The sequence below is a fragment of the Populus trichocarpa genome, unplaced genomic scaffold (genome assembly GCF_000002775.5).
Source record: "Populus trichocarpa isolate Nisqually-1 unplaced genomic scaffold, P.trichocarpa_v4.1 scaffold_25, whole genome shotgun sequence".
Lineage (NCBI taxonomy): Eukaryota > Viridiplantae > Streptophyta > Magnoliopsida > Malpighiales > Salicaceae > Populus > Populus trichocarpa.
The window spans coordinates 561,234-573,469 of NW_026291139.1; the positions used below are offsets into that span (position 1 = coordinate 561,234).

Below are 12,236 nucleotides of genomic sequence, written 5' to 3' on the forward strand. Positions count from 1 at the left end.
TCTTTTAAACTTTATTATTTACAACATGTATAACCTATATTCACATGGATTGTTTCTTAATTTTTTCATATGAAATATTAAAATTTCAATTTTTTTTTTCAGATTAATTCGGGTTGACCTGAGTCAACCTGTATAACCAGGGAACTAATTATGTGGTCGGGTCAATCCCTAAATTGAGTTTGATAACTATAGTCCCAATTTTTTTTTTTAAAGAGACAACAAATAATACGTCATTTGCTTTCTTCATAATCTAGCAACTAGAGTGGGTAGAAAAACAAGCCTTTGATTTTTTAAGCAAGATAATAAAAAAAACACCTAGATGAAAGTATAATTAAAATGAACTTATTAATACTATTATTAATTATTTTGTTGGCTAGAATAGTTATTAATGATGATTTTTTCTTTTTAAACCATAATTCAGCAAGTCTCTTTGTCTTCATAAAAAAAAAAATTTATATCAAAATTAAATTTTTAATAATTTAAAAAACCAATCAACTATAAACCAACCAAAATAAATATATTGCGCATAAAGTTTGAAAACACCTATTTTACACTTTAAATTTTTACTTTAATTCCTTTGTCTCTCAATCCAATTATTTCTTCTAAAATAATTAGATGCTAATTTAGATTTGAAAAAGCTCAATTGTACAAAATAAAATAAATTCCAAAAACAAATTGATTTTTTTAAAAAAATACCACTCCAATCCATGATGATTTGTGAAAGAGAGCATAATGCATTATCGACAGTACGTTTAGTTTTTGTTAATTGCAATCCTGAATTATACAATTTCGTCTGAAACAAATTCTTGGGATAAAATCCTGGAACTTACCTGGAAAACATAAAGCATGAACGTTCATTTCTTCGATGTATTGTACAACGGCCGTGCTCGAAGCAGGATTGTTCATAATTAGCATCCCTTTCTAATCTACAAATAGAGAGTAATAATATGTGGAACTGGCAGAACCCAGGAAAGGGATTCCATCATCACTTTGCAATCAAAACAAATCTTTAAGAGAATTGACCACTGACCTATAACCACTAACTCAGGATCAACATTCTATGATAATTATCAAAAAGAAAGCAGCAAAAAGTTAGAAATATCCTATGAACTTAGTTATGTGCTCTAGTTCCAAAGGACTTGACAAAAAATTAGCTCAGTTGGTCTTCTTCTCTTCCTCTTTTGCAGGAGTTACTTCACCAGACGATGCCTGATCATCCTCACCACCAAAACCAAATTCATTTACACGAGTTTTGTCCACTGGATAAGCCCACCTCTGATATAGGTATATCAGAAATATAAGATCTGCAAGATAAAAGAAAATGACGTGAGAGAAGTGCATGACTGAATCATACTCACAAAGCACGTTACATACAGGACAATTTAAGCAACGGGATTCAACGTTTTTCACAGCAAACCAAATTAAACTACCATAATTAAATAGTCTTATTCAAACATTTAGCCCCAAGTATTTGAATTGACTATCCATGCAGCAGGAGTTGGCTTTCAAGTTTCACCAATGCTAATGGCTTGTGCACTTCTACCCTCTTCTCAATACTGGGAGAATTTCATTGTGCAAAGCTGCTTTGTGAACAACGAGGTTTTTATTGTCTTCAGGCTTCAGGTTGAAGCTCAGGACAGAAGAGATGGAGTGGGCTAAGGATATATCAGGGTAATCGACGTGGAAAGGGATGATAGTGATACATTCTAATGCCATCCAGTGTAAATGCTAACTGACTTTAGTACCATGACTGTGGAAAGAGAAATAGTAGAATGCTGATTATATCTCACCATCTCGGAAGACAGATAGCCGATGCAATGTTGGCATTTTGATGACAAATGCAAAAAGATCATCAATAATGGTGTTAAGGAACTTGTATGTCATCTGCCTCCATGGGAGATGTGCCACAGACTTCAGCTTATAATTTATAAACAACTGAGGGCACATCATGATAAAACCTGCAATAATGAAGTAATTATTAATACAAAATGATGTATGAAGTTGGTATAAACTCGTTACCATGACAAACTGAATTTTATTTGAGTGACTAAACCTAGACGTCTACAAGAAAACATGCTGATGACAAATCTAGAGATCGTGACCTTAACAATACGAGAAAAGAACTTAATGATTAGTAGTTCTTATTGCATCGCTTGCATGTAAGAACAAAAATGACCATCTGTGGAGAGCACAACAGCATATCTATAAAAAAGTATAACAAAAATATGCTAGATTCAAATCTACAACCATACTGGCTTTACAAGTCAAATAATTTTGGAATTTTTATTAGTCAAAATACAATTTGAAAACAGAATTCTCAACTACACAAGGCTACTAATATTGTAATATTTTCAAGTCAAGATCCTAATATTACTATGCTGTATGCAGGCTGGAAAAACATTTTACAAATTCCTGTTCTCAATTTGTTGAGAAGGGTTTAAGCAAAAAAAAAATAGAGGACAGTGCATGGATGGATGAAAACAGTAGCTTACCAAACATGTACACACAGCTGGTGAGTGAAGAAAGAATCCAGGAATACCAGCTCTTGTGGCGCTCATACATTAGTGAGTAAACAGAAGAGCACGCAACAAGGAAGAAGAGCACATAGGACAAATACTTCATTGCAATGTCATCATATTCCTTTGTCTTATTCCCTGCATATGATTCGCGATCTCGGAACCTTAACATAGGGATTTTTCCACTTCTATCAATCTGGAGACAAATGAGAACAATTGTGAAATTTGCTTAATTGAAAACTCAGAAACTAAAATTACCGACATTTATACAAGCTGCAGAATGGATGTAATATCGGCAACTGTAACATGCAGAATTTAAAAATGGGAAGATGAGAAAACGAATTTTGCCCATTATGTGCTACAACGGCATGTGAGCAGCTAAAGACAGAAGCAAGAATGTGCACACTAATGAAAATGTTGTGAAGGAAGATTGAATATAGGTGTTGTAACAAGAGATGTAACAAATGCAAAACAAATAAGCCACTTTATTGTTTCATGTGAAAAACTATTTACATTAGTAAAACCATAGCAACTGCATCAATCTTTGCGCTGCATGGAGTCACAGACACCCACACAGACAGTATAACAAATCAGTATATATAATCGGGATCAATACCTCTATGTGCATAGCTTTCCCTATTTTCCAAAACTCAATGCAGCAACCAATCCCAGAACTTCCAAGTATCATCCATGAAGTGTCATTGTCAAGCAGATAGAGAAAGACAATGAGCTGAGATATAAAGCTCACAACAACAGACTTTGCAGACAGTCCTTCCATAGACTTATTTTTGTTCCAAAATTGGATATCTGAAGAGGAAAATTTTTTAACAAGAACTTCATATACATCTCATAAAAGGCATCAGCGGAAAGAGCAAATCCAGAGTTAAATAGAACTTTATTATTGTAGTGGGACGTAATTCACCATTCTTGAATGCCAGGAAGTCAAACACTGAATGAAGCATTGAAACGACCATTGTGATCACCAGGAGGTAAGGATTTCCTTCCAAGAACACCCTCTACAAAAATTATCAATTAATCAATACATGGAAAACTGAGGAAACACATGATTTTTCTAACTTTCACATTGGCTTTAAAAAGTAGCAAGCACACAAACAAACAGAAGTTAACTTGCAAACCTAGGATCTAGCTTCATGAAGCTATAATTATATGATGTTCCACTCAATCAAATTTATTCTGACACATTCAGTCACTTATATTTATTTACCTTTTTTTGTCAGAGTCTAGTCACATCATTAATTTGACCATCATATATCAATTAACCAGGCAACAAACTTCAATTATTTGGCAACTCGACTCTAAAAAGCAAGTTTCCAAAGAAGCATATGATTCTCACTATGAAACTTCAATTAGAAAAACAAGCTCTTAGGAAAAGGCTTTGCTTCCCACCTAAAGAAAGGATGGTGAAGTCTATGATGCCTTATAACATGTAATTTATGCATGGTAATCAATGGCTTAAATATCCAAGTCAACTAATTAGAAACTAACTAAACCAACTTGAACATAACAATGGAGTTATATCAAATGTCAGCAACTCCATGTTGTCTCTAATCTAAGACAATTTTGGAATGGAAATGATAAGTGAGAATATATGTAACTAAGTGGATTTCAAGTTAAAAGTAGAAATATTGTATCATATTCCAACAAAATCTAGACTCTCCAGTCACCCAACTTCATATTGTGATCTGAATACAATTAAGTGGTACCTTCAGTTCATCAGCCTCGCCTTCAAGCATGCTTCCATAACTACGATGAACCTGGAATGACTGATCAATCTGCAGGAATAGCTGCCATTTTGTCGTGCTTATAGGACCCACCTCCAAATTAAGTGTCAATTCTGTCACAGTATCATTAATTGCGATAAATTTATCTCGAAGCAGCCAGAACTCGTTGAAGAATAGGGTGGGGAAGTAATTCCCTGAAGTAGGCTCAACATTCAAGTCTGCATGTCTGAAGTCAAGAACTCAAAGCCAAAGTGACAACATGATAGTTTTTATTTTGACACGAATGCTGTAGCAAGCTTAGCAGCCACATCAAAAGCATGCCATAATTTTGTTTTGAACATAACCCTTTGCTACTTTTATATATTTATTGCCATCAACTGTACAATATATGTGCACAAGATATAGTGTAATTGTACAGTGAGTCATTTATGTTTGCACATATGCATGGAGATATAATTAGTTGTATCATAATCAAACTAAACACTTGCCACTACAACAGCAAAGTAGCTTTCCATTAACATAAGATAATTATCACTTTTTTTTTATTCTCATGCTGGTAAATTCCTCTACAGCTTCCACTGAGAAACAATAAAATTTTGTAAGTACAGAATTGATAAAGGAAGGGGCTCAACTTTGCCAGCTAAATTGTTTGAACCATTTCAAAATGACACCCAACAAAGTTCTTTCAAGATTTTCAGGGAAGGGAAACGAAACACCACATAAATAAATTTATACTTGAAGAAATACCAGAATTTAAGGATACAAGGAGCAATATTTGGAGGTACAGCATTATGGGGGTATCTGCAGAGAAAAGATAAAGGCCAAACAATTTGCTTAATTACCCACAAAGCAGTGCATAATCATGATTAGAAATAGAAAAGAGAGTGGGTATAAGCTATACAGGCATTGATAAAATTTAAATATATGAAAAGAAAGAAGCAAAAGAAAATCCCCATCTGCAATTTGCCAAGCCTCTTTCATGTTTTTCCAATCTTATTTAGTTTCCAAACAATTTATTTGAATACTTATAAAGTCATGAAATAAATAATTAGATGATCCATAAGTTCCTATTTTCAACTTAATTTTTTTTTTCTAGTAGAAACAAAATCTTACAGAACCTTGAAATTGAGAAGAAACATACTTTGTGAAATCATCAACTAGATTAATGGTAACATTAGGTTTCCAATATGAAATCCATTCTACAGGGCCATCATCTTTAGAATCGGCTTGACTATCATCAACCACCTGAAGCAATCAGCGTAAATCTGTGTAAGGACTACGTAAATGCATGACATTACAAAGAAAAAAAAATCATAAAAGAATAAAAGGCAAATGGTAGAAAACTTCAAAATTCTGAATGCTAAGAGAACAAAATTCTGAGAACTATTCAGGATAGAAATGGGCACGGAGAACAATGGTGCCCCCAAATCTAGGACAAGACTTGGTTTCTCAGAGGATTTAGCAGGCTTTATTATTAAATCAATTATCATAAACATATCAACCATAAACACATATAAGAAAAATACTGAGTTTTCTTTTTGATAAAGGTCATCTGTGGAAAATTCATCTTAAAGTAATTTTACAAATGATCAACAGCCAAGAAGAGACCTGAGATGCTGCTTCAACCTCCTCGGAGTCTTTGGAATTCCCCCACAGGCTCTTCCTTTTATCTGATTTTGACTTGGGCAAGTATGTGACAACAGCTGCAATCAATGAAAAGGAAGAGCTACTTTAACATTGAATTTGTATCAATCAATATGTTATCAAATGAAGAAAGAAAAGATGAACATGGTGTGCATGGAAAGAATCATACGATGTGTTCTTCCAAAGGCAGCAAGAGGCTGGTACTCAGGATCACTGGGATCTGGTGGATATCCAGATTGTGCAAAGAAAATGTGGGCATAAAGAGTGCCATTGTGCTTCAATGCCTGAGAGAGAATACGCCTTCATGTTTATGGGTAGTTTATGTGGGGAAAACAAATATAAGCATCATGATTCGTCTTCAGAATATAATCCTATAAGCTGTGCTTGAAAATATGATAAAAATGAAGTTAGATTCAGTGCTTGCAACACGAAGTACCTCAGATGGATGGTATTTCAAAGAAAGAGACCTTGTACTCTCTGGTCCCCAAACAGCATAAGGTATATTAGTTTCATGCCAAATAAGCGCGCCTTCATTAGAGAAGTCATTAAACCTTTCATGCTCGGAGAGATAGAACCACATATCCTGAAAGCAGATGAAATTCAATTAGAATAGAACTGCTACATAACAAAATAAATCACAAGCAAAAGGAGCATGCCAGCATCATGAACATATATATGACAGGGAAAAGGTAGTTGAATAGAGTTACTAAATACAAAATTTTTCCACATGTAAATTTCTATTACATTTTATTTTTTTCTTAATCTTGTGAAATTTATATTCTAAATCCTTTGCTGCAAACATCCATGTCTTTTCTGATGTCTGTAGGAAGATTAAAGCCGGCCTACTTGGTTTGAACTTGCAAAAATTATAACGTTTTAATGACTGTATTACATACTTCAAATGTGCATAGGTTCATGCTTTCCAGCAACATAGCATATGGAATTAAACACTGTTTTCCTTTTTTGATATTTGTAATCAGTATTATGCTTAAAGCGTTTGGAAGGTAATTCTGCTAGCAAACACTCCTACCTCCCACTTCACAGCTTATAGCAGTTAGAATAGATTGCAAACTTTTAAAAGAATACAAGGAAAACAAGCATAAGGTTCCCATGTCGAAAATTCAGACCCCACTAAAAACAGTTAAAAGGAAAACCAAATGTGGTTAACTGAACCAGGCTAAAAAACCAGTCTTTCGTTATATCAAAAGACAACATGATAAAAACTAGAACTTAAAAATATTCAAGACCTTTTTTTCATACAGCACTGGAAAGAGAGGACTGCCTCAAGGCGCGACAACTCAACTAAAAGAGTGATGGCCTGTACTGTGTCAGGACCAGTCATAAGGCTCAAAATCTACTGTGCTTTCTGACTCCCAAGACCATGAAGTAGACTTTCAATCCAACTACCTCTTCAAACCTGCTCGGCATAACCTAATATTGTCTGATCCCAGATTCAATTCCTTCAAAATAGCAAGAAGGTCAGCAGGTGAGGTGATTCAGGAAGCATTCTCACTGCTTGATGGGTTCTAGCTGATACAACCCTCTCTCTCCTAAAAGATCATCAAAAAGAGTAAGTAGGTTCCTCCCTGCTATGCCACTATACAGGCATAGTCACTCTAGTTCAATTGAACGATGAGTAGCTGCTCCTGCTTGCCATTACAAAGTTTCACTCCTAACCTTTTAAATGGGGTCACTCAGAGACTTCCCTCCCCCTCTTTTTTTCCATTCAACCGGCGGGGGACAAACCCTTTCTCGTTCATTCTCACCTAGTTCTACATAATCCCTATGCCCCTGATTCAGCAGTATCTATTCACCATATCAATTCATCTTGTACGACAAGATGGAACTTTGCAAATAAAAACGTGAAAATTCAAGCACACGGAAATATGCGCTGCATTAGTCACAGCCACGCAAACGCACTACGAAGCAACTGCTCACAAATGCTTCTAAATCCTATTTCATAGCTTACAAGGGCAGTGATATCCAGGTAAAGGAAAATTCCACATTACAGAAGGTCGAAAAATACTGGGTAAAGAAGCATAAAATTCCAAAATTGTGAACCTGCTCACAAATTTTGCAACAGAACAATCTTTACATGACATAGATGCTCAAAAACCAAAATTAGCATGTTGAAAACAACTCCCTTACGTGGAAATATCTGATTTTTGTTTAATCTCAGCAATTTTAACACCAACAATAAAATGCACCAATCCAGGATCAACCCAGGAAGAAAGATCAAAACTTTTTCAAAATGAAGACAAAAGTCAGAGGAAAAAAGAGAGCCCAGATCAGAACAAAAAACACTAGAACATGAAAAATACATACCAAAGACTCTCCTTTTTGGAAGAGATTGGAGATTAGGATGGAAGGGTCAGTGGGGGCTTTTTTGGGAGAGATGAATTTAGAGATGAAATACCAAAAAACAGCCATCCTTATTATCCCTGTTATTGTTTGCCCCATCCCTCCTTGTTGTTGTTGCTGTCCTTGTCTCTGTTGCCCTACTTCACCACCACCAGTTCCTCCTCCTCCTCCTCCTCCTGGTCCTGTAGGTGGCGGCATCTTCTCCTTCCTCTCTTACAGCGGTGGTTGCAGATTGGCTTCTCTCTTAAAGCTAGAGAGAGTGAAAAGCGAGAGATGAGTTGATGGATTCGAAGGTAGGAAAGTAAAGGAAGAATCTTTTTTTATTTTTATATAAAGTACCAAATAGGAATACGAGGAGGAGTTGTGTCGTGCACTATTGCAGAGCAAAGAGAGTGTGTTTTTATTTTTGGGACTCATTTTAAACCGGTGTTATTAAACTCGGTTGTTAACCCGATAATCCATTAACTTAGCCCTAACTTAATAATATGGTTAAAACTTTAAATCTCTTGTTGCCTTCCTGCACTATATTCTAGTAGAAATTAGGATTTCATTCAATAAAGATAACGAATTTAAGTAAGTTGTTACGTCATTGTATTCTTAAGAAAATAATAAGTTGGTCCCTCTAGTGATAAAGAGAAAGACTATTTGATGATGGTTGTGGAAAAAACTCATTGAGTCGCCAATTTAGATCTCAATTGAAAAGGTAATAGATCCATGAATTAGTTCATGATCAAAGATTTAACTTATGATTGACTAGAAGGACCAAGTTATCAGTTCTTTTAACTCAGATATAATTTATTCCAATCCATTCAATGAAAATGTTCACATGTCATCGAAGTGATTCGCATAATCAAAGATGTCCTGATGATAATCTTCATGAAAGGGATCGAAGGAATTATCATAACCAAGACACTATCATCAAACATGTCCAGCATATTTTCCAAAATAATCAAATGATGCATCCATATCCGCTGCATTGGATCTTCGACGAGGTGGTGACCTCCTTGGTGGCGGCTTGTGATGTTTCCCTGTGTACGAGCCTGGCATGACAGTGTGCTACAGCACAACACAACCTGCTATTCATTATAAGGAGTGTAAAGATGAAGCTCTCCGAGATGAAAGTAAATGAACGTAAAAGGAGCCATGTTCCAAGGGAAACAGGCAGAGGTAATACTTACAAAAGCAATCATTACCATCGAAGTTCTTAAATCTTTTTTCTTTTTTACAAATTGTCGAAAAAATGCCACAGTATTCACCTATGGCACCAAGTATGGAGAGATCAATCCTAAACGAGGGATATACAAAATCAGACTTGGGATGGCAGTGAGACGTTTTACGACATTTTGGGCAAGCTCTCAATGTCATCCCAGAGGCTGGGGAACCGTTATGCCAATTCCTGAACAGGATAAGCAGAATGGATGATCCACATGCGGGCAGGACTGCAAACTTTCTTTCAGCAGCCGTGGGCTTTGAAAGTACACCATCCATACATTTTGGGCAAGCTCTCAATTAATGTCATCCCAGAGGTTGGGGAACCATTACGCCAATTCCTGATACAGGATATGCACAATGGATTCGGGATGGCGTTAAGGTATATTTATGCCCATAACCTGCCCTTCATGACAATATCATTTTACAGTTAATAGTGTAACCACTCGCCGTTAGGAACTATTATTTTACATAATTCCCTCCAAAACAGAATGTAAAATATCAATTATCCCCATTGAGGCAGGACTGCAATCCTTCTTTCAGGTGCTGTGGGCTTTGAAAGCACACCATCCATGCATACACTGCCACCAATTTCTTCACTACGTTTCAATGCCACAAGAAACTTTTGTTTCGTTTCTTCTCACATGATTTCAAATGCTCCCCTCTTTCATCTTCCCTGAAGGAATGATCAAAAGTGTTAATTGTACGATTTCATCTCCCCTCTTTCACCCGATTTCAAAACAATGTGATGCTCGAGTTTTTTGAGAAAAAAAGTTTTTCCTTTTTTTTTTTTCAGTTTAGGATTTTTATTTTCTAGTTTTTCTAGTTTTTTATATATAAAAATTTGTAAGTGGAGACACGGATTTGCTTGGTCTTTAATGTAAGAAACCCGTAGGATTTTGAGGTTTTGACGTATTATAACCCATGAGTTTGCCTTATAACAAACCCAGTTACCATTCGCTTTGCATCCCGACTGCCTCCCAATGTTTTCCACTAGTGGGACATAAATCACCATGAAGACTCCATTGGGGCAATTGCCAGCACCAAGAAACGAACAGAGCGAACAGTCTTCTTGTTTTCCATCCTACTCAACCTCCGTCAAGAAATGTACTTGCAGGGTTTCCTATAAAAATCCAACAGAAATCCACAAAAGAATCAAAGGGAGTTGAAGGATATTCACCATACGCACTATGAATTCCTTTTCACGTCAATTCAACTGATGAAAACATCAAAAGTGAATCACAGCTAGCAGCAACAATATATTCCATGATGCTTATGCTCCTTTTGACGGTATTGAGGAACAAGATGTTGTTTCATGGAATGTGAGTATTGCAGGGTTTGCAGAGAATAATTTGATGGATGATGCATTAACATTGTTTAGTTCGATGCTGAAAGGTCAAACAAAGCCAAAATATACAACCTTAGCTAATATTCTACCTGTGCGTGGATCTCTAGACGAGAATATTGCTTCCTGGTTTGGGAAAGAGATTCACGGTTATGGTTTAGGACCCGTCATGAAGTGGAATTGGACTGCTTTGTAGCGGACCATTTATATAAAATTCAAGCAGAGAATATTGGGAACTATGTAGTTTTGTCAAACCTGTATGCAGCAGATGCTAGATGGGATGGAGCCATGGAAATAAGGAAACACGATCCACTTCAAGTTAATCGATTGGACGCAACGTTCCCCAACTTCTGGGTCAGGATCATGGAATGAGTTGCTGCTACAGTTTTGGTATGTTTCCAACTTCAGATTGATGTTTTTACCTTATTACCTCTGTAGAAACTACAAAATATGGGATAAAATCTATTGTGTCCTTATGAAAAATCGTAAAAGTGTGGATTAATTTAGACTGCATGTCTGGCCTGCACACTCTGCAGTCCTTTCGAGGGTTTCAATATACAAACCAATTCCTTCTGCTTGCTTCATCCTTGTTGGTGGCATAGCTTAGTAAGTCGTGGGTAATGAGATTGGATATTTTTATAATTCTAAGAGACTGGAAATTTCATAGCTGTAGTCACACTTGCTAATTATCTTATTCAATACTGTCCATCCATGGGTTATTAACACTCAAATTTGTATTCGAAGGATCAACTGCAGCGCCTTGTATCTCTACTCTGCTCATGCAGCATGCTTATTTGCGAGGACAAATGATCTCTTAGAATTATAAGAACAATAAGCAAGAGTAAAGTAAAATAATGTGACCATTACAATATTTGCTACTTTTTCAATAACAATGACTTCTGTTTATGATAACATTTCAACACAAAGCATCTTACTTCACATAGCAGAACTGTTCTATGCATTGTCAAAGTGTTTGTCACTTGCATGTGGCCATGTGGGGATGTTAAAGGAAACAAGGTAAGCAGCTCTGGTTCAGTGCAACATGGTTTTAGAAAAAACAATGTTACGAAGCCAAATTTGGCCCATGATCGATTAGCCTAGATGGATCCATAATATCATCATTTCATTTTAGTATATTAAAAAAATTAGAAATATCAGCATATTTTTTTAACATCTTAAAAAGTTTGGTCAAAACTCAAGCCAATTAACTAGTTTTTCTCTATTATCGTAAGAGTATAATATATATATATATATATAAAAGGGATAAGTGTTTCACTGTAACGCGGGCTACTGTTCACTGTGGATTGCACTATGGATGCATTGTGAGCGCTTTCATTGTGGACTGCACTGTAGCGCGGGTACTGTGCACTGTGAGTGCTTGCACTGTTGACTGCACTGTTGGTGGGGGCATTTAGGGAG

The 12,236-nt window shown here is 36.0% G+C and overlaps 1 protein-coding gene across 2 annotated transcripts; it reads right to left on the reverse strand.

The window, feature by feature from the left end:
- Positions 1 to 835: 835 nt before the first annotated feature.
- LOC112325573 (uncharacterized) lies at positions 836 to 8,637 on the reverse strand. 2 transcript variants are annotated; one of them, XM_024592315.2, is made up of 12 exons: positions 8,228 to 8,637; positions 6,339 to 6,485; positions 6,072 to 6,186; positions 5,867 to 5,961; positions 5,400 to 5,503; positions 5,022 to 5,059; positions 4,241 to 4,476; positions 3,439 to 3,532; positions 3,133 to 3,323; positions 2,493 to 2,712; positions 1,791 to 1,958; positions 836 to 1,304 (listed from the first exon to the last, which is right to left on the reverse strand). In XM_024592315.2, exons 1-12 carry the CDS (start codon positions 8,459 to 8,461, stop codon positions 1,156 to 1,158), a joined length of 1,791 nt encoding a protein of 596 aa, XP_024448083.1. In that variant the 5' UTR covers positions 8,462 to 8,637; the 3' UTR covers positions 836 to 1,155. The 2 variants fall into 2 exon arrangements, with proteins under 2 accessions (XP_024448083.1, XP_024448084.1); XM_024592316.2 differs by lacking the exon at positions 8,228 to 8,637 and adding an exon at positions 7,150 to 7,539.
- Between the last annotated feature and the right edge of the window lie 3,599 nt (positions 8,638 to 12,236).